Source organism: Hyperoodon ampullatus (genome assembly GCF_949752795.1).
Source record: "Hyperoodon ampullatus genome assembly, chromosome: 4".
Classification (NCBI taxonomy): Eukaryota; Metazoa; Chordata; class Mammalia; order Artiodactyla; family Ziphiidae; genus Hyperoodon; species Hyperoodon ampullatus.
The window spans coordinates 70,014,029-70,037,868 of NC_136917.1; the positions used below are offsets into that span (position 1 = coordinate 70,014,029).

Below are 23,840 nucleotides of genomic sequence, written 5' to 3' on the forward strand. Positions count from 1 at the left end.
AAAGTTGTTGGAAGATAACTTTAGTATCTAGGTAGCAAAATATTCTGTGGTACTTCATCTGAATTTCAGGAAAAATTAATATAACCAGCAATGGATACCATGACTGTTGGGACTTGCATCTCCTCATTTTGGGAAAAGAGTGAGAACATCTTAACTTGTACGATGTCAGGCTGTATTTTATTAGATGGAAATGCAGAGTCATTTCATTGATGTGCAAGAATTCAAATGTGTGTAGAAAGGTGCACAGAAGAGCTGAGTAAACAAAGGAGTGGACTGGACCAGTTATCACTTTATTGTCTCTCAGGGCTAAATTTATCCTTCATTTTTATCTACAAAAATGGATGTGGGCCCTTTAAGTACTCTTCCTTTGCCAGCTTGCTGACTGTTAAGCATTTTCTGAAGGGTGCCAGAGAGACACTGTAGGAGGAAGGTGTTGCCCATCATGGTTCTAGAGTGCCAGCTCAACTGACTCCGGAAGTGACCGTGGCTCTTCCAGCACCCAGCCCCTGCCCTGTCAGCACAGTGGGAGTGGCTTCTCCAGCACAGACAGCTTCTTCAGCATCCAGCTCCTACAGTGCACTGTGGCTAGCAGCACCCATCAGCCATCAACTTCCCCTGGCATTCCCCCTTGGGCTTTTTTGTAGCAGAGTGCTTCTGGTAAGACACTTCTCCAGAACAGCTTTCTCAAGCATCGTATAGAACAGATTTCTAGCAAGTTCCAGAAAGCAGATTTCCAGCAAGTTTCACTAGGGGTGTACCGTGGCAGTCTCTCTACCATTCAGTGAGCTGTGGCTGTGCTCTAACAAGGTCTATATCACACCGTTACTGGGGCTTCCTCTTTGGGTATTCTATCTCAGCCCTAGGAGTAGTGAATGCTCCTTATTTCTGCCATTCCTGTATTCTTTTGAGTGTTATCTACTTTCTACTAGCCAATCTCTACACCAAATTCATGTTATAGCTAATGATTCTTTTTAATAAACTTTCCCTGCTCAAGTTACTATGTGTTCCAGGGGCAACGAGCACACCAGCACCCAGATCTTGGTTTCTAAATACCATTCTCTAATGGCTCATTCTAGGACTGAAGCAGGAAAAACACAAAGTGAGCTTGGAGTATCCTACAATAGCAGAAAGTAAGGAACTGCTCAAAAGACCAAACAAAAGGACAATGGCGTATGAAAAGGACACAGAAGCCACCTAAAAGAACTCCCAGTTGCCAAAGCTGGAACAATTTAAGCAACAAAATAAACAATATAATATTGACTTCTCATGTAAATATATATAAGTCCACACTGATATAAATAAATGATTGATTAAATGGGAGAGAATAAATAAATCTTCCTTATGGAATATGTCCATATGTAGATATTCTCCCCCTCAAAACCATGGAGCTTAATCTTTACCCTTCATCCTTGAGGGTAGGCTAGACTTAGTGACGTATTCTCAGAGAAAAAGGAAAAGGAAAAATAGTAACTTTATGTGGAGAAACCTGGCAAACACTACACATCACCAAATGATGAAGGTTAACCGAGTGATGACACCATCAGTGCTGTCATGTGAATATCATCATACCCCTGATACGATATAATGAGACAGGCATTTCAAGTCTGTGGTATTTTCATAACCTGTACCCCTAGTCTAGTCATGAGGAAAACACAGACTGGGGGACATTCTGCGGGATATCTGGCCAGTTCTCGTCAAGGTTGTCAAGGTTATGAGAAACAAAGACTGAGCAATTGTCACAGACCAGAGGGGACTGGGGAGATGTGAAAATGCAGTACAGTGCTCAGGACTAGATCCTGGAACAGAAAGAGGACATTAATGGAAAAAATAATAAAATCCAAATAAAGTCTAGAGTTTGTTTAATAGTAATATGCTAGTAAGGAACTAACTGGTAGTGTATTCATGTCAATTTCTTTTGGCAGTTAGTTTTGCCAAGCTAATGGTAACTTAATATGTTAAGGGAAAAACTGGATGCAAGTGTATGGAAACTGTCAACTCTCTTTGTAACTCTTCTAAAATTGTTCCAAAATGAAAGGTTTACTCCAAAAAATTATTGCAGTTTCTGTCTCTTGATTGGACCCTGACTAATACAAGGAACTGGTGTCATTAAAAAAGCAATCATTTTCTGGATCTAACATATATTATCAAATATATGCATAACAATAACCAGAGAGGAGGGGCAGAGAGATAAAAATCCTTGGGAATTAGGCCATTTTAACTCTGTTACTTAGTAGATTACTAGAGTGTGCATTTGCTTCAAGAATTATCTGGCCAAGAGTAACTAAATTACACACCTCCTAATGAGTGATATTAGGGTAACAGCTATAGACAAAACCCAGGTAACAAAATTCAGTGCTCTGGCTCAGAACAGCATTTTCTTAGGTGCTTAAAAAAGGTGTCAGAAATGTTTTCTAAGAACATCTTTAAAGCCTTCAGATATCTGTCCACGTTTATTTATGCTTCTGTTTATGATAGAGCCAAAACATAAGCTGTGGAGAATAAACTAAAAGTCACCTCAATATCATCATCCAGGATTGAAAGAACATGTGTTGTCAGAATTCTAGAGGCTTCATTCAAAAGGCAGTCAACTCCGAAATAAAGCAACAGTTTGTTTTCTAGAAGGCCTATCAGTTCTAGAGAGTCTGAAACCCATGTAGACCTTTTGTTTTGCTTACACACTCTTTAGTCTGATCTCTTAGTTTGAGGTAGGCTGCAGTTCTTAGGGGACAAAGTATGACTGCAACTAAAATTATTCCACAGTATTCTCACCCTGAAATTAGTAACAAATCTCATTTCTCAAATGAAAAATATAGCCACTCTTCTCTTTCCCAATGGTTTATATAATAATGTTATTTTTCTTCCAAGTGTGTAGGCACAACTGATCTTTAAGTTGGAAAAGTCGATGAAAGCAACAATGCATTTGAGGTCAGTTGGCCGGAAAAATGGACGTGAGCCAGATCCCACATCCCAAACATTTTGCCTCAACGGCATGTGAACGAAGTGCCCTCTCCCCTCCTGATCTCTAACAGAAGGCTAACAAAACCCTGCAAGACAGTTACCCATTGGAATGGGAAGCCTGTCGGGGCAGAAAGACGCACGCGTGCGCGCACGCACACACACACACACACACACACACACACACACTCCCTGTTTAGGACACGATAAAAAGGCTCTTTCACATGGAATGTTCTATGCACAGACAGCATAAGGACCTCCCCTGAAGATGCTGTTTTAGAGGCAGTCAAGAGATCACAAGTCTAAAACAAGTAGTTCTAACAAGATAAAGAGTAATCTCCCCAATTCCAAATGGAAGCAAGTAAAAATTCTTAAAACCAGCTTATCTACATAGCTTAAAGTTCTTTTGGACTAGTTTCAGAAAATTCTTTGGTAGCAAGGAGGTCAAAGTTGTGTTGTCACGAGAGTCTGCTAATTTTTATAACTATCTTCCCTTTCTCTAAACGTAAACGTTTCATGCATTACAATTTAGTTGCACTTCAATTCCTTCTCACATTTTTCAAGGCAAAACGAAGTATAAAGGAACAGGAAGAGTGCACAATTACACGCACAGCAAGGAGTTAGCCAGAAAACCTAAGTTTTAACTGTGAAATTTAGAAAAGCAACTGTATTACATGACATTCCATCATTTAATCCTCATAATAATGAATACAGGATTTTAAGGGCAATCTGCTTATAGTCCAAAACACCATCATTTTACAATTATAATTCTAACATAATGGAGAAAAATTATATACTATATTATGAATTGATTTAATACCTAAATGTTCATGAATTTTCATTTATTACCAATAATTCTCCCCAGTAATCTGAGCAAGTGCTTATTATTTGCACCTCAGAATTCAAAGATAAATATGTTAAGCATTGAAAATATCAATTTTACTTCTGCTTTAGAACCAACAAGTGGTAAGTTTTCATCACCAAGAAAATATATTAGATAAACGAACAAGTAAAAACAGACGCAGGAATACAGTAGCTGTGTTACCACAACTGCCTTACTGAGTTAAGGAATCTAACTTCTGGACCCTACCCTGGAAAATGCATTGATATTCACAGAAGTACCAGAATCAGATGATTGAAATCTTCTTTCCAAGCACCTTTCTTTATACTCTATTCATAACAGTTCTGTGTATAATACATGTAGAGATTTAAAACAACAGTATTCGTGAGTTGGATTGGGAATCTACACAATGTTCTGCATTGGGATGAAGAGGGAAACCTGTGGCTCATGTAATCTGCAGACAAGAGGCCCATACAGCAAAAACATCCAGAGACAGACAACAGCAGGTGGAAACTTACCACTGGAGCAGTTGGTCCCACCCCAGCCAGGCTCACACTGACAGGTGTTTGGAGCAATGCAGCGACCATGGACACATTTATCAGCACAATGGGCTGTCAGAGAGAAAAATCAATCAAATAAGGAAAGTTGGCACAAGAAAAAAACCCCAACAACACAGCTGTTTCACATCTCAGTCTCAAGTATCACTTAAAAACAACATGCATGCTTGATAATTTTCTTCAATCCATTCCTCAGCCCTCTTACAGTCCTCTGTGTATCCAAACAATTCCCCTTCTTATTTTGATACCTCCAAATAAATTCCTTCATTTCTACTATATAATTCTACTTCATGCTAAATTAGCAAAGAAGTTTCAAGGAAAATTGCCTAATCCACTTTTTAAAAAAAATTATCAGTGACTACCAAATATATCCTCTTTGTTTCAGGAGAAGCGTATATGGATGCACAAACAAACCACAAAGCAAGATCTCAGGACTCCAGGGTGACAAGAGTAGCCTGAAAGGTATTCCCTTTACATAATACCTTCACTAGAAACAATAGTCAAATTTCTTTGTGCACACGTTATTCACAACCATGACACAGCAGACTTAGATGCCCTTTTTCTGTTGAGGAGAATTTTCGAAAAATGTCACCCAGGTCTTTAGGAAATAGTAAATCTCAATTCCTCTTTTGTTAGTGAATATCACTGGTGTGACCCATCCCATGAAAATAAGGGGTATCATTGCAAACATGAGTGGATGAGTAGTCTGATGATTTCCAAAGGAAAGCTCAGTGGGTGGATAGAAAGGGATCAGAAATATGCTGTGTTGAACATCAGCATTATCCTCAACATTGGTGCCACTCAGGTTGGTTAAATCTTCCTTAAAATACCTGGATATATGAGTAATTGTGAGAACAACTTGGAAGAGTTTGGATTTCAGATGTTCTAGAATTTCATTTAAGGATGGGATAAGGTATCCTATGCTTTAGAGGTAAGTTTTATTAATTCATGTCTTATTACAAAAGTAAAACAGGTCTACTGTCCAAACATAAAATACCAATAAGCAAAATAAACCTCTCTTTTAAGGAAAAAAAAAGAGAATCATAATATTTTTCAATTTACCTTCCCACTTAATGAGAAAAAAATCTTTCTATGTCATTAAATATTCTTTTGTGTGATTTATATACTGTGTGTAAGTCTGTATTGTGTTTATATATTTATACATGTTGTATATATATATGTATATATAGTATAGGATATACGTATGTAATATAAATATATTGCTGCACCAAAAGTGATAATCACTTCTAAGGTTTTTATCAAAAAGATTTAGACATGAAGAGATATAAATGAAAGGCATTTTAGATGAAGAGAAAGCAAAAGCAAGCAGTAGAAAGAAAAGCAAATGGAAACAAGAAGATCTGTTTGGGTGCAGTGTTTGGAGCAATAGCTTTGGAAAGAGAGAGACACTTTGAAAACCAAACTAAGGTGTCAGGACTTTATTCTGAGAATTAGCTGGGAATGTTCTAATGAAAGATATAAATTTGTTATAAGAAAGAAACTATCAGGTAGGTCACCTGCTGAGGACACTGCAACAAAATGAAGTGACCAAAATTTCAGGAAATACACATTTATGTCCTATTACTAGAATAATTCTTTACCATCCAGGCAATTTGGTGAGGGGTATCAGGCCAGATGAGCTAGAGATTTTGACACTAGAGTTCCAAGGAGATTCTTAGCAACCTCATAATACTTGATACAATTACGTATTTAATTATAATGAGAAGCAAAATCTGCCTGTAACATATGAACACACTGCCCTACGACATGTTGACTTCTGCTGCCAGGTTAAGTCGACATGTGCTAATCTCAGGGTTCAGTGCCTCCAGCCATTTCTATGCATGTTTGATATTGCAGATGGGTCATTCATTCAAAAGTTCATAGCTCTGTACTGTTATTTCTTAAAATTTAGCTATACATGTGTAAGCCAGCAAAATACCATAACTAGAGTATGCAAGGTTCAACTAAATGCCAAAAAAGGCCCAGTTCTAATTGTGTAGGGCATGTTCTGGACCCTATATCACACTGTTTTGTGGTAGCCAGGACACCCCCATCTTACAGAGAGTGCTGGCACCCATTGTAAATATGTAAATTTGACCGTGCTTGGTCTAACTTGTCTTGTGTACTGATGGCATCTATGCTTGCAACATACTGTTAGTGATCAGCCTTCAGACATCAAATTCCCAATTCATCCTGTGTCAAGATACTAAAACTATTTAAAATCCTGTTTGTATATTTTGAGAAGTTTTAAAACTGAGATACTAGATCTCTTTAATATGAAACCAGAGTTTTCTGATAGTGTGCATCTAAAAGAAAACACAGAAATTGGATATGATGGTTGATGAAAAGAAGTATCATTCATATCCTCAAATTTCAAATTTTTGTGTTTATTTAAAATACTCTTGTTGGTCTCACCCATTAATTTTACACTTAGAAAATGTTATAAATGTTAACTTATAAGGTATATCTATATTAATAAAACACTACTTTGTCTTTATATCTTAGGCATCTACACATAATTTCATTTGACAGAAAAATCAGTTCCACTATTTGAAACTTGGAAAATCTCTGGGTTCCCAGGACACTGGATTGGATGACAGCAACCTGGGGTTTCCTATCTACAAAGAGCGGGTGGCCAGGAGAGGAAGGTTTTGGGGGATGTTCCATGGGAAGGTCTCAATTTGCTCCTCCCCTTTTTTCTGTCTCCTTTCATTTTCTCACTCCTTATCTTCCTTTTCACCTTCTTTTACTACACATCTTTCTCTCCCCTAAACTACTTCCTTGATATGCACAGTCACCACATAGAATGCAGATTAAACTGTGGTTTTAGTTGTAGTTGTGTTGGCTCTTAGCCCCTGAGTAACCCCAAAAGATTTCCACTGTACCCACCTGAATCAACCAGAAAGAAAGGTAAGACAGAGCAAACAGGTCTAGAACCTTTCCTCCAATATCAAGATGGCCTTTAATAAAATGGGTAAAGAAATGCATGATAAGCTAAATCTTCTGGGTCCCAGAAGATTAGGAATCAGAATTGCTTATGCTTGGATACCAGTTGATTGGTTTTTGTTACTCTTGTTTTGTTGATTACAAAAAAGGATATTAAGTGAATTTCTATATGTAAAAATCAAAGGAGATCTGCTTCAAAATGCTTTGAGATTGCTGAATAATCATATGAATACTCTCATGTTTGATTCCTGATGATATGAACTTTGTGTTTTATGAAAGAAACACCAAGAAGTCCAGTCAACTGTAATAGATGGAAAAAAATCCTATCATGGTAATTTAAAAATCTAGATTATTTCTATGAAAACCTTGAAATAATAACATTTGGCTAAAGTCTGAAGCAAAACGTAAATAGATAGCAGAAAACAAATTAGTCTGTAAGTTAATTAGGAATTGGAAGGGGCAATCTGCTTTCCTAATGATTTTTTTTCTTAATTAAAGCTAGAGTCAAAGGAATCAACTTGAAGCATTGAAGCCTAAAGTCAAATAATGATCTAAGTAATGGAAAATATTATTGGTACGGATTCTCAAAGGAAAGAACACAAAATTCTCCTGCCGTGGTGCAGAATCTCCACATGACATTAGACTGTCACACAAGTGCCATCTCTGTTCCATGCCCTATCCCACAGCTTGGGACTCTCCACATTTAGCAGCAGCTCTCACCAAGCACCCACAAGACCAGTGGGAGCAAAGAGAGACAACAGAGGAGAAGAGAGCAAGCTAGAAAACTCTGTGTTCTCTGATGTCTCAGCTCTCCAAATTGCAGTAACACTAATCATGGCATATGTGGTGACAAACACAGAGCCTGCCTCTAGGAAACTGACTGAGCTAGATCCCTACCCTAGCTTCATCTTTCCTCTTTTAGCCTCAAATGCCACCTACTCTGGGTGCTGAGTTTTATGACTAACAAACTCCATGTGAGAACCCAAGGTGGGTTAAAGACATGAATTTGTCATATAGAAAATTCCAAAGTCAGCTGGAAACGAGAAAGGGAACAGAGGTCTCCTGTAGCAAATGTTCAATAGCTTAGATTTCAAGGACAAGCACAAAAGAACTATCCTAAGTATGGCTTTCTCATCCATGGAAACTGTCATTTTATTCTCTATCCTATTCTTATTTTTAAAAGGGCAATTAAAACAAGGAAAATGCTAGCAAAGACAATCTATCCAATATGATTCTTTTTCACATCTCTCTTTAAGAAAATCATTAATATCACATTCTGAGTTTTCAGTAATCTTTTATAGAGACCAGATGTAAGCTGAATATGTGGACCATACTTGGTACACCGCTGCAGACACATCAAGTTGCAAGGAGCAGCCAAGGCATCTTCTCCCTCAAGAACTGGGGGGCAAGAGACACTGATGAGAAGAACATGCTACATCTATGAATTGAAAGCTATGGACAGCCTGTCTGCCTGATGGACAGGTGAGGACTGACCCGATGACCCTGGAATCTTCTCTAATTAGGCTCCTATTTCAGCCTTAGCTCCTAAATCCATTTAAATCCCATTACCAGTGACATGGATCTCATTCCTTTCACTTGTAAATATTTGCCTTTAATACTGAGAGCTACTAACTATATTCAATAGTTTTCTCTTCTGCCATATACATTTCCCTTTGCATTTACACCTAGAGTATGGCAGAAAGGTGAAAGTAAGAGTGGGCAGACTAAAGACTCCTTTAAACCAATTGTATCTCTAAACACAGTACCTACCTGTGTCCTAGAGGATATATTATAATCAATGCATTTAAGTTAATTTGAAAAATGTTTCCATGATCAAAGTATCTCTTGAAAATAACTGTCCAATAGAAACACACACCTTCCACCTAATCCATCTTTCCCCAGAAGTGTCTTTTCATGGCTCATGGGCCCAGCCATTCTGCGGCATGCGGGATCCTCCCGGACCAGGGCACGAACCCGCGTCCCCAGCATCGGCAGGCGGACTCTCAACCACTGCGCCACCAGGGAAGCCCCCCAGAAGTGTCTTTTATCTTGATGTCATGAATAAAGAGCATAAGCGACAAATCTTATTTTTGCTCATTTTTTTATTCGGAGTTGCTACAGAGGAACATAGATTTTTAGAGTTAAAGGTGCCTTTACTGAACGTCATTTCCGCATTTTTCAGGCAAGAAAATGGGGACTGGGAAAATGGAATGATTTTCCCAATATTTGCAGCTGGCATTAGAGGCAGAAGTAGGAGTGAACCCAGGTGCCTGAATCCCAGTGGACCAAAACTTCTGATGAGTTTTGATGGCAGTGGGAAGGCAGGAGGGAAAAGGATGGTAGTAGCTGTGCTAGGTCAGATATTAGGGCAGGTGTACTGGACAACTGCCAGTTGGGAGTTAGAAGATTCAAATGAGGAAGAGAAAGAAAGCAGAAAGTTGACTCCTAAATAAACTTTACCCACTACATACTTTTGTTTGAGGCCAATTACATGCAAAGTCTTTACAAAAATCTAATTGCTACTACAGTATTCACTACAGACAGGAATCATTTTGTTTTCATATTTGCAGACATTACATTGTAGCCTACCTTATTGTGTTTGTTTATAAAAAGGAAGAGAATTCCCTTTTCCTTCAATTTAATATTTACTGAGGTAGCAGGCACATTACTAGACACTACTATGGATACAAAGATGGCAGACCGGGAACTCTTAGTCTGCAGAAGAGGTCAAATATAGGCTCCACAAAACCTAACTGCAGAGCAGAATGCAGATGTAATATTATGAACAAATTATGAACAAATACTCTGAACCATATTCAACAATTCCATTTATATGAAAAGTCTAAATAGGCAAAACTATAGAGACAGAAAGTGTATTAGTGGTTGTCTAGGGCTGGGAGGGACTGAGGGTGAATGTGGGGTGATGGCTAATGGATACAGGGTTTTATTGAGGAAATAAAAATACTACAAAGTTGATTGTGTGCTTATTGTACAACTCTGTAAATATGCTTTAAAAACCCCACTGAATTACACACATTAAATAGTTGAATTGTATGGTATGTGAATTACATCTCAAAAAGTCATCATAAAAATACTGTGGCAGCTGAGGAAAGGGAGCAATTGATTCCAACTAGAGTGAGATCAAGGAGGGTCTCAGGAAAGAGAGAACATCTGAGCTTAGGAAGTAGACACCTTTGTAATAAAGCTGCAGGAAAGAGGTGCCAAAAGCAGCTGCCTCATACTCCATCCTCTTTTCATCCCATCCCCAAGGTTACAAAACCCGTTGCATAGGGTCAGGGGCTCTCACCCCACAGCCACCAGTGGTCCATATATGTGACGTGCATAGATTGCTGATCAGTCATGGAGAGTGAGAAAACACTGGAAGTCTAGAAAGTTGCACTTGGTAAATGTATTTTTAAAAATCCATATCTAAAATTCCTTTCCTTCCATTCTTGATGGAGCTTTCATGGATGTGAAGGACAAGTACAAAGAGTGATTACCAGCAGTGTCTTTGGCAGACATCGCTAACTGTACACCTAGTCTAGTCTTCCTTCCACCTTTATTAACAGAATGCCACATTCACCAGGGACAGTGGTGTGACCAGCAAGAAACCACATTTCCATCCCTCTTTCTGGATTGATATGTCCATGTGGAAACAGTATAGGGGGAGATATCAATGGTAAGAGCAATCCCCCATCTCTTTCTTCTTCCTGATGCCAGGTGTGTAGACAAAAAGGCTGAATCTGCAGATCTGAGGGAAGGGCCCAGGGAATCATGGAACACTTTGCTCTGAATTTCTTGCATGGATGAATAAATGCCATAACCCACTCACTTCCAGACTTTTCATTACATAAAAATTCCTCTATATATGTTTCTATTTTTCAGATATCTACTTATCACAGCCAAACATGATTCCTAACATACACTGCCCCTTTGGAAGATCTTTCTGGTGAGTCAGTTTCTAAATTGAAATATATATATATATATAATAGCAGAAAATAATTATATCAAAAAATGTCCAAAAAGCACTTGGCAAAATCCGACATCCATTCCTGAAAAAAATTCTCTTGACCCCCTAGATTAGGAACAAGACAAGGATGTCTACTCTTATAATTTCTAGTCAGCATTGTACTGAAGGTTCTAGCAAGGTAATAATGCAAGAAAAAAGAAGTAAAAGACATCCAGATTGGGTAGGAAGAAGTAAAATTGTCTTTATTTATAGATTATTGAAATATATGTATATATGTATAGAAAGTCTGATGGAAATCTACAAAAAAAGCTACTAAAATAATGAGAGTTTAACAAGTTTACAGATAAAAACCCATATAAAAAACTTAATTATACCTCTATATACTGGCAAGAAACAATCAGCAATTGAAATTTTAAAAGCCATTTATAATAACACCAAAAATATGAAAAACTTAGTGATAAATTTGACTACAGATGTGAAAGACCTATACACTAAGAACTAGCTACATTGCTTTGAGAAATTAAAGAATTAAACAAAACCATCAATGAAAGTGACCCATTTGACATTTACAGAACACTCCACCCAACAACAGCAGAATATATGGGATATTCTAAATAAAGAGAGAGTGACATTATTTATGAATCAGATGACTCACTATTGTTATGATCAATTTTCTCCCAAATAGATCGACAGATTCAATGCAATACCAGTCCAAATCCCAGCAGTTTCTTTGGTAGAAATTGACAACCAGATTTTAAAATTCATATGTAAATACAAAGTACCTACAATAGCCAAAATAACTTTGAAAAAGATAAAGGCTAATACTACTTGATTTAAAGACTTAAAAACTACAGTAATCAGGACAGTGTGATACTGATGTAAATATAGACAAATAGATCAATGGAATGGAATAGAGAGTCCAGAAATAAATCCAAACATGTATAGACAATTATACTTTGATAGAGGCACAAAGGCAATTCAGTGAAGAAAGAACAGTCTTTTCAACAATGCTGGAAACTTTGGATATCCATAGGCAAATAAATAAATATAGATATATAATTTTGTACCATATACAAATATTAACTCAAAATGAATCATAAACCTAAACATAAAACCTAAAAGTATACAACCTCTAGAAAAAAACATAGGAGAAAACCTTTGTGACCTTGAACGGGCAAAGAGTTCTTAGATATGCCACCAAAAAATACAACTTGCAAAAGAACAAATTAATAAATTTATCCATCAAAATTAAAAACTTCTGCTCTTCAAAAAATACCATTAAGGGCCTCCCTGGTGGCGCAGTGGTTGAGAGTCCGCCTGCCGATGCAGGGGATACGGGTTCGTGCCCCGGTCTGGGAGGATCCCATATGCCGCGGAGCGGCTGGGCCCGTGAGCCATGGCTGCTGAGCCTGCGCGTCCGGAGCCTGTGCTCCGCAACGGGAGAGGCCACAACAGTGAGAGGCCCGCATACCACAAAAAAAAAAAAAAAAAAAAAAAAAAAAAATACCATTAAGAGAAAGATAAGTCACAGAATGGAAGAAATATTTATTTAAAAATTAGCTGATAAAGAACTTGTATTCAGAATATACAAAATTACTAAATAAGATAAACAGCTCAATTACAAATAAATAAATAGGCAAAAGATTTGTACACTTCACCAAAGAAGATGTACTAATGGCACATAAGCTCATGAAAAGATGCTCAATATCATTAGTCACTAGAACAGTATGAATTAAACTTCAATAAGAAAATATTACATATCTATTCAAATGACTGAAATTAAAGACTGACTGTACCAAGTATTGGCAAGGTTAGAGGAATTGGAACTCTCATACATTGTTAGTGGACGACTACTGTGGAAAATTTTGTCGGTTTCTTAAATTGTTTATGGACATTTGGATTACTTCCAGTGTTGGGCTATTACAAATAAAGCATCTCTAAACACTATGTACAAGTACAAAATGATTCAGCTATCCCACTCCTAGGTATTGCCCAAAAGAAATAAAAGCATAAGTCCATATGAAGACTTGTACACAAGTTCTCAGAGCAGCTTTATTTGTAGTTGCCAAAATCTGGAAATAATACAAGTGTCCATAAACAGATGAAAGAATAAATAATTTATGGTATATCTATACAACAGAATACTACTCAGCCATAAAAAGGAATGAATCAATGATACACATGACAATATGGATGAATCCAAAAGTGATCATGCTGAGTGAAAGAGACCAGACATAAAAGAGAACACACTGTGATTCCATTTGTATAAAGCTCTAGCAAGTGTAAACTAACCTGAAGTTACTGAAAGCAGATCAGTGGTTACCAGGGGGTGAGGGATGCAGGTAGGAATGGCTGGGAGGAATTACAAAGGGATGTAAGCAAATATCTGTATGTGATTAACAAGTTCACTATCATGATTGACATGATGATTTCATTGTTGTAGACATATGTCAGTACCTATCAAATTGTACACTTAAATCTGTGCAGTATATTTTATGTCAATTTTACCTCAGTAAAGTTATCTTAAAAAAAGAAAGGTAGACTGTGAGAACTTCCACCAAGGGTCAGAGACCTCTCTATATACAAATAAGACATACTAAAAAAAATCTGAGCTAACACTAAAACACTGAACACACTTTGCAATTTCAGTAAGAGTCTGGTCATTGGTGGGTGGGCTCTCCAAATGTTTATGAAGATATTGGCTTTAGAGCCTCCCAAGACATTTACTTGGGGAAATGCTAATACTACAAACTCACAATGCAAAGTTCTACAATTAGCTTTTCCTCTACAAAATAAATGACATACACAGGAAAAAAAATGTTTGTGTTGAAATTGACTATTGTAATGGATTCCACACAAGGGATTGTAATACCAACTGTGGAGCACATAATCCTATTCATTTATTTAAAAATGGAAAGAGTTTTCAGCTTAATTCCACACATACACAGGCATCATCTATTCTGGCCTCAGCTCCCACATTGTGTCTCTTCAAGTTAAATCAGATTTAAGTAACATTAGTAACATGATCCTAATAGACCACAGTTTCAAAAAGTTAAGGAGTGCTGAAATAAACTCTAGTTTTCCTAAGCACAAATTCCTAACAACTCAGCCTACAACTGGTCTGTTGATACGACTGCAAACTGATTCAATTTGAGAAGGATTTCAAAATCATCAGCAGACAGTTTAGAGAATAAACCAGAAGGAAGGTACCTTCATTTGCGACAAATTATTTCCCTCCTGGTCCTGTCATGTTTATGTCTACTAGGAAAGCATGGCAATTCTACGGGAAGTGCCATACCAGGCTCTTCTGGTTTTTGACTGACATTCCTCTTGGCCCAACCACTCTCTATGGAGCCATGGAATTCTTTGACAAATATTCTTTCCCACAGCATGTTTTGTACCACATGGCATTTCCTCGTCTGCCCTATTTCATCTTGCTGATACTTGTTTCTAGACACTTTGCTTCTAGCTATCCAGTACGTCTGAATCACATGTTAATAATAAAAGCCAGTCCTAGGGAAAGTGAAGAGGGCAGTGACGGTCATAGTTACCACTTTTCCAATTCAGTATACTTGCCCCTCCTCCCTCCTAGGTGGTGGTCCCTGGACATTTCCTTTTAGACTCTGGTGCCCTAATGTTCTTTCTGCTCTCCTTCCCTGTCTACGCTAGCTTGAGAATAAACAGAGTTCTCATACCCAAGAATCAACAGCTAGTTATAACAGCTAAGGGGTTATTTCCTTCATCAGGGACATTTGCATTGCAGTATGAAAGCCTTAAACCAAATGTATAAATTAAGTGGCAGAATTTCTTCAGAAAGGGGAGGATCAAACGTCTAAGAGAAAGCTGGCAGCAGAAACTTTGTTACTAGAATGCCTCATAGGAACCAGGGAACACAAACTCAAATGCCTGCAGGAGCCAGTGGGGATCAATGAGAAGAGTAAGTAGGTCAGGTAAGGTCTGGGAAAGTCAGAGAGCATGTGCTCATCTAAAAAGGGCAGCTCCAGGGTGTCAAAGGTACAAACTTCCAGTTATAAAATAAATAAGTCATGGGAATGTAATGTACAGGATGTTGACTATAGTTAATAATCCTGTATTGCATATATGAAAGTTGCTAAGAGAATAGATCATGAAAGTCCTCATCACAAGAAAAAAATATTTCATAACTATGTATGGTGACAAGCGTTAACTAGACTTATTGTGGTGACCATTTCACAGTATATACAAATCATTATGCATTACTGAATCATTATGCAGTACTCCTGAAACTAATGTAATATTATGTCAATTACACCTTAATTTAAAATAAATAAATAAAAGGGTAGGCTCCCCTTCAGTATCTCCAGCCTATTGCCACATAAGAATGTCAAGCCAGTGTTACCAATATGCTGATTTTTCTGTGGAAGATGAAAGTCCTAGGTTTTATGTTAAAAGTTCTTTAAATGTAACTACTACGTAGACCAAACAAAACACGATTATGTATCAAATCATCCAGCCTGCTAGTTTGCCACCTCCAGCAAAGACTATTGGCCTGCTTTATAAAAAATAAGTGAAGGTCCTGAAATGTTCAGAATAAAAAGCTTTTAAGTTCTTTGACAGATCACATTTTACACATAACTGTCCTTTTCTCTTAATTTTAGTATTTAGCCCCGTAACCGCTGCCAATCATTTATACAGCTATTTTGAATTTAATATCAAGATCTGCTTCATATGCTTTGACTCATTGGCATCACTTCTGGTAAACAGCTGTTTGCCATGAAATAGCTGTTACTAATAGCTCAATACTTGGAGGAGAGGCCCAGCCAATGCTGTACCAATTGATGTAGATAGTAAACAGGTACATCATCTATGCAATGGTGAAGGGAAGGAAGTGCCTGCTATATTCTGTCATGACTCAACTGAATATTTCCCTTTTTTCAGTTGTTAAAATAGACATCACTGTCCTTAGAAGAAATTACAGAGTGACACAGCCAACATGCCTGACATATCTATCACGGTATCCCTCCTCGAGAACAATAATTCAGCACTCACCCATAGATAAAAGTGCTTTTGTGGGAGCTACGAAATCCAGCACCATACACTAAGGGACCCAGAAGCAGCCTCACCCACCTGTGCATCAGGTAATAGGCATACAGATCTCAGTCCCAGCTGTGGACACTGAGTGGCCTGTGAACTGTCTCCAGTCCATCTTGGCCATGACCCAGAAGCCCCTGGAGAACAATGTCTTAGACAATCACCCATGGATGAGAGAGCCTTTGTAGAAGTACAGGTTTCCAGCAGAGAAGCTCCAGCACATCACTGGAGCAAAAAAATACAAATTTGTACACACTGGAGAAGGTAAGAGGAACAGTCAGACTTTATACACTTTACCCCTCCTACCAAGGCAGCATAGCTCGTGCCGAGAGAGCCTTTCTCGGCCTGTGATTTCTCATGTGGGGGAAAGCTAGTGCATGTGAGTGAGTGAACAGCTTCCCCAGCTGTGTAGGACTTTGTCAAAGAGGCCTGTTTCTCCCTCTCCACATCCACAGTATGGAGTCGTGAGCTGCATGACTGGGGGGAGGGAAGAGTCTGGGAGAGAAACAGATAGAAATCTCAGAGGGCATTAAAGGAATGTGGATCCTACTACCTGTGTCACACCCATGAGCCCACCCATGAGCCAGAGGGGATGTCTAGCCTGTGGATACCCCCAACTGGCCCGTGGGCATTCCCAGTGCTCAGTGTACCTCACCCAACACCACCCCCTACTTTTTGTCCAGCTTTCTGTGCATGCTCCCAACAGTGGTGAGAATGAGTTTTGGCAAATTGCTACTGAACACATGAAGAAAGCTGGTCCCAATCTGCAGACCAGGGAGAGACCACCAACTTGAGTTTTAGTTCTGCCCTTGGGAAGGCAAAAGGCAGGCTGTTAGTACCCAGCCTGGTGCATTGCAGGATGTAGAGAAGGCTTACAAGTTTGAGAATTCTCATATAAGAGGGAGCAAGAAGCACGGAGCAGGCATATCAATAGAAGGTCTGAAAAAGCCTCAGAATCCCTAGCAGAGCTGACAGAAGATATTTTACCTGCCGAAGTCAGTCAGTAAAGACTGAGGAGGTGACCGCTACTGAAAATGTGAAAACAGAAACGAAAGAATTCAAGGAACATTAAATATCAAGGAAACGACACCATCAAAGGAGCACAATAATCCTCCAGTAACCAACATCAAAGACATGGAGATCTGCTATTTACCCAATAAAGCATTCAAAATAGCTTTTTTTAAAAGGAATTTCAATAAGCTACAAGAAAATGCAGAAGGACAATTCAATAAGATCAGGAATATAATACACAAACAATACAAGAAGTTTAACAAAGAGATAGAAATCATAAAAAAGAACCAAACAAATTCTGGATCTGAAGAATATAATGAATGAAATGAAAAATGCAATAAAGAGCATCAACAGAAGAATTTATCAAACAGAAAAAAGAATCTGTGAAGAGGAAGACAGATATTTTAATATTATCCTGTCAGAGGAGAACAAAGAAAAAAAGAATAAAAAAGAGTGAAGAAAGCATATATAAACTATGGGGTACCATAAAGGAAGTCAACAGCAAGTCATGAAAGAAAAGAGAGGGAAAAGGAGGCAGAAAGCTTATTTAAATAAATAATGGCTGAGAACTTCCCAAATGTGGGAGAGATTTGGATATTTAAGTACATGACCCTCATAAGTCACCAAACAAATTTAACTTAAAGAGATCTTCTCTAAGACACATTATAATAAGGCTGTCAAAAATTGAAGACAAAGAGAGAATCTTAAAAGCAGCAGGAGAAAAGAAGCTTGTGACTTACAAGGGAGCCTCATAAAAATATGGGCAGATTTCTCAGCAGAAACCTTAGAAGCCTGGAGATAATGGAATGATGTATTTAAAGTTTCGAAAGACAACAACTGCCAAGCAAGAACACTCTATCCAGTGAAGTTGCCCTTCAAAATGCAGGAGAAATAAAAACTCTTCCAGACAAACAAAAGCTGAGGGACTTCATCACCACCATAACTGCCTTTAAGAAATGCTAAAAGGAGTTATTCAAGCTGAAATAAAAAGATGCTAATTAACATAAAAATATGAAAATATACAACATGCTGGTAAAGGTAAGTATATAGTCAAATTTAGAATATTCTGATATGAACAGAATGTCAACAAGATATACACACTCCCTTGTTTATTGCAGCATTATTCACATTAGCTAAGATATGAAAACAAGCCAAATGCCCACCAATAGATGAATGGATACAAAAGATGTGTGCAATGAAAAGATGTTCAACATTGCAAATTATTAGAGAAATGCAAACCAAAACTACAATGAGGTATCATCTCACACTGGTCAGAATGGCCATGATCAAAAAGTCTACAAATAATAAATGCTGCAGAGGGTGTGGAGAAAAGGGAACCCTCCTACACTGTTAGTGGGAAACAGTGCAGCCACTATGGAAAACAGTATGGAGGTTCCTTAAAAAACTAAAAATAGAGTTACCATATGATCTACTAATCTCACTCCTGGACATATATCTAGAAAAGATGAAAACTCTAAATCAAAAAGATACATGCAACCCAGTGTTCACATCAGCACTATTTACAATAGCCAAGACATGGAAGCAACCTAAATGTCCATTGACAGATGAATGGATAAAGAAGATGTGGAATATATATACAATAGAATATTACTCAGTCATAAAAAAGAATGAAATAATGCCATTTGCGGCAACACAGATGGAACTAGAGATGATCATACTAAGTGAAGTAAGTCAGACAGAGACAAATATTATATAATATCACTTATATGTACAAATCAACTTGGGGGGACTAGGGGACTTTAACACCCCACTCACATCAATGGAAAGAACATCCAGACAGAAAATCAATAAGAAGACAGTGGCCTTAATGGCATACTAGGCTAGTTGGACTTAATAGATAGCTACAGGACATTCCACCCCAAAAGAGCAGAATACACATTCTCTCAAGGGCACATGGAACATTCTCCAGGATAGATCACATGCTAGGTCACAAAACAAGTCTCAACAAATTTAGAACAGAAATTATATCAAGCACCTTTTCCAACCACAGCATAAATGAAACTAGAAATAAATTACAAGAAGAAAAATGGGAAAAAACACAAATACATGGACATGATACAACATGCTACTAAAGAAAACAATGGATCAATGAAGAAATCAAAGACAAAATCAGAAAATACCTTGAGACTAATGAAAATAAAAACACAACTTTCCAAAATCTATGGGACACAGCAACAGCAGTTCTAAGAGGGAAGTTTATAGCAATACAGGTCTACCTCAAGAAATAAGAACAATCTCAAAAAAACAACCTAACTAAGGAATTAGAAAAAGAAGAACAAACAAAGCCCAAAGTTAGCAGAAGAAACGAAATAATAAAGATCAGAGCAGAAATAAATAAAATAGTCCCCAAAATAATAGAAAAAAGTCGATGAAGCCAAGAGCTGGTTTTTTTGAAAAGATTTAAAAATTTGATAAGCCTTTAGTCAGCCTCATTAAAAGAGAGAGACAGAGAGGACCCAAATAAATAAAATAAAAAATGAAAAAGGAGAAATTACAACTGATACCACAGAAATGCAAACAATCATAAGAGAATACTACAAACAGTTATATGTCAACTAATTGGACAACCTAGAAGAAATGGAAACATTCCTAGAAATATACAGTCTTCCAAGACTGAATCAAGAAGTAGATAATCTGAGCAGACCAATTAGTAGCAGTGAATTTGAATCAGTAACCAAAAAACTTCCAACAAACAAAAGTCCAGGATTGGACAGTTTCACATGAAAACATTACCAAAAATATAAAGAAGAGTTAATACCCATCCTTCTCAAACTATGCTAAAACTCCCAAACTCATTCTATGAGGCCATCATTACCCTGATGCCAAAACCAGACAAAGACACTACAAAAAAAAAAAATTACAGGCCAATATCTCTGATAAATAGAGATACAAAAATCATCAACAAAATACTAGCAAACTGAATTCAACAATATATAAAAGGATCACACACCAACAGGTACATGAAAAGGTGCTTGTCATCACCAATCATCAGAAAAATGCAAATCAAAACCACAATGAGATATCACCTCACCTCACACCTGTTAGAATGGCAATCATCAAAAACAAGAGATAACAATTGTTGGTGAGGATATAGAGAAAAGGGAACCTTTGTGCACTGTTAGTGGGAATGAAAATTGATATAGCCACTATGGAAAACAGTATGGAGGCTACTCAAAAGATCAAAAATTGAACTACCATATGATTCTGCAATCCTATTTCTGGGTACATATCCAAAGGAAATAAAATCAGTGTCTCAAAGGGATATCTGCACTCCCCTGTTTATTGCAGCAGCATTCATAATAGCCAAGATATGAAAATAATCCAAATGTCCTTTGGCTGATGAGTAGATAAAGAAAATGTGAGATCATATATATATATACACACATACATACACATACACACACACATATTCAATGAACTATTATTCATCCATAAAAAAGAAGGAAATCCTGCCACTTGTGACAACATGGATGGCTGTGAAGGCATTATTCTAAGTAAAATAAGTCAGACAGAGAAAGACAAATACTGTATGATATCACTTATATGTGGAATCTGAAAAAGCTGAACTAATAGAAACAGAGAGTAGACGGGTGGTTGCCAGGGCTGGGCGTCAGGGGGTGGGGGTGAGGGAAATGGGGAGATGTTTATCCAAGGGCACAAACTTCCAGTTGTACGATGAATAAGTTCTTGGGATCTAATGTACAGCAGGGTGACTACAGATAACAATATTGTATTATATATCAATACTTGAAAGCTGTTAAGAGAGTAAATTTTAAATATTCTCACCACAGAAAAAGAAGTGGTAATTATGTAAGATGAAGGAGGTGTTAACTAACCCTATTATGGTAATCATTTTGCAACATGTAAGTCTATCAACTCGTCACATTGTATACCTTAAACTTATGCAATGTTATATGTCAATAATATCTCCATAAAGCTGGAAAAAAAACAAGAAAATAAAGATCCAAAGAGTCTCTGATAAAGTTAAACATTTATAATTATCAGCCTAAGGTTATATAAAAGCAAACCAAATGCCTTGCAGCATTGTTTCCCAAATAAGCAGACTCTGGAGACTATTTGTTCCATCATGTTCTTAGAAGAAATAGAAAAGAGGGGTGGAGAGGTAGGGAATTTTATGGCCAAATAAGTTTGAGACATGCTTTTACTCCAATTATTCCCAAAGTCTTCAATAAAAATTTACATGTCAAATATAAATTTTTGAGAAAGGGGATCCAGCACGAGGCATTTCCCAATTTTACTGGATAATGCAACAGTGAATTCTTCAAGAAGAGTACTCAGTAGCTCACACTTGGGGCACACAGCTACAGATAATACCCAGGGTCCAAGTTTCTGGAGACCCATTCTCCTCCCTGGATCAACAGATGGATTTCATTTGAGGTAGCACATTTCTTTTTCTGTCCCTCGATTACATGCTGAGTTCAATAAATTAACTCAGTTGTTTTTAAAGCTTAAACCTCAGTTTGGGTGACATATCTTTAGACTTGTCATACAGCTTTTGCCCCTCCAATGAGCCCAGCTGGCCAGGGAGGTCCACCTTCAGATCATGCTGCCTTCTGTGACCTAACTAAGAAGACTGCTTTTCTATATGATAGTTCTCTTGGAGCTCTAGATGATTTCCTTTAAATCTTTTTAAGAATTATTCATCAAGAAAAAAACTACATCTGGAACTTGGGATATTACTGTAGCCTAAGAAAAGAACAGTGCCCATGGAGCATTGCCTGTATCTGTGCATCAGTCTCCCTCTCCTCTTAGCATCTGTCTGTGTGGTTGGAGGGATGTACTAGGTTTACCACTGGATTACCTGTAAAAGTGCTATCCCAGACTAAAAAATGCAAGTTCTGTCATCACCTGGTCTTGTTAATGTTTTGTGGTTGGTCACTTAGATCAAAGTGTAATTTTTCAGTTACTTTTAGTTTTCTCTAACAATATTTGAACCACAGTGCAATAAAAAATTGCTTCTCAGTTCTGAGTTTTTACATTAGCTATTATCTATCCCTGTAAGGAGACTGCATACATTATTAGGACTGTAAAAATTCTACCTGTCCTACACAGACTGAAATTGCAGAAACTCATTTTCTACAGATAAGGTAAAGCTTTCTATTGTTTCCCTTTGGCCCTGTCTCCATGGGACTCTAAAGTCAGGCTTCCTTAAGGAAAAAACAGGCAGCAGACAAGATTTCCATCTGTTTAGATGGAGGCTATCTTGAATTCATAGTGGTTTTAATTATCATTATTAAATTCATGATTTCTATCTATAAAACCCTAAGTAGTGAGCAAGCATTTATAATCAATAAAGCAAAAAAAGGTTCCCTGCATTGATTATCAGATTTCCAGTCTTCACTACTAGCAGACACCAATGACCAAAACCAGAAAACATAAGTTAGATTCCAATAGATGTGTGGGAAAATTGGAATTTCTGCTGGTGCAGTATGTTGACAAAGAATCTTTCCCAGTATTTACTGGTGCATTCCTCTGAACCAAGTCGGGGTCCATGGCAACAGAATACAGGGTCCCTATGGAAACATGAAAAAATCCACTGCCAGTGGCAGAAAGGGCATCATGGGTAGGTGTACTCAGGAATACCATCTGATTTTGCTGTCAGTTCAGGGTTTCTCTGGATAGCTTAACAGGATTGTCTCACTTTTATCTATACTCAAAAGGGTCTGCTTAAAAGAACCTACACACTAAGGCTGTTTGGAAATATTTGACAAGATCACAACTTTATTACTAAACAAGCTTGTGAGTGTGAGACAAACAAATCTAGAGCAGAAGGCTCTGATTGCCTTCAACTTCAGAGGTGCCCCTCCTCCCCTAAATTCTCACCATGCTCCCCAGAATCCCCCAGAGAAGCCCAGCTCACCCCAAAACAGCCCTCTACCAAAGACTGAATCTTCACAACCCCAAAAAACAAGGCTGCACTCTAGCTCTTCTCATCCTGAAAAATCTGAGTCCAAGACTTTTCAGCAGCAAAAGACCAAAATAACATGAAGCCTGGATAAAGAATTAAAGGTGTCCCTCCATCATCTCCAGGTGGGGGAAACAAGTACCTGCAGGGCAGCTCTTCCCAAAAGCCTTGACCATTTGGCCAGTTCCTCAAGCCTGCGATCCCCCTCCATCGGACCCTCCGATGGCTGACACTGAGGCAAAATGTGGCCATTGAAAATCTTTTTCCGTTCCCTAAACAAAATTGCCTACAATTTATCCTGAGTTAGCTTGCTAAATATTCCAGCTCACAAAGAAGAAATGCATTCTGCCTGGAGACAAGAGCAGGAATAGTACATATAACTTCCCAGTTAAATGGAGAAGTTAGGTATAACAGGAGCCTATGACCAGGTGCATGATTCAGGAATCTCAACTGATATCTCCATGACTCAAGAGGTCCAAAATGTCACAGGATGCCAGACAGAGTCTAATACAGGGATTGCAAATGTGGGGCACTCAGGCCACC

General features: G+C 37.8%; 1 protein-coding gene across 3 annotated transcripts in view; it reads right to left on the minus strand.

Moving 5' to 3' along the window:
- The window catches only part of MEGF10 (multiple EGF like domains 10), a gene marked incomplete at both ends in the record, with an annotated part of 154,294 nt that overhangs the window by 79,190 nt on the left and 51,264 nt on the right, over positions 1-23,840 (minus strand). For all 3 annotated transcript variants that reach the window (XM_079704028.1, XM_079704027.1, XM_079704026.1), the window contains one exon: positions 4,315-4,407. In XM_079704028.1, the coding sequence (XP_079560154.1) occupies positions 4,315-4,407 (93 nt within the window). The remainder of the gene's footprint in view (positions 1-4,314; positions 4,408-23,840) is intronic.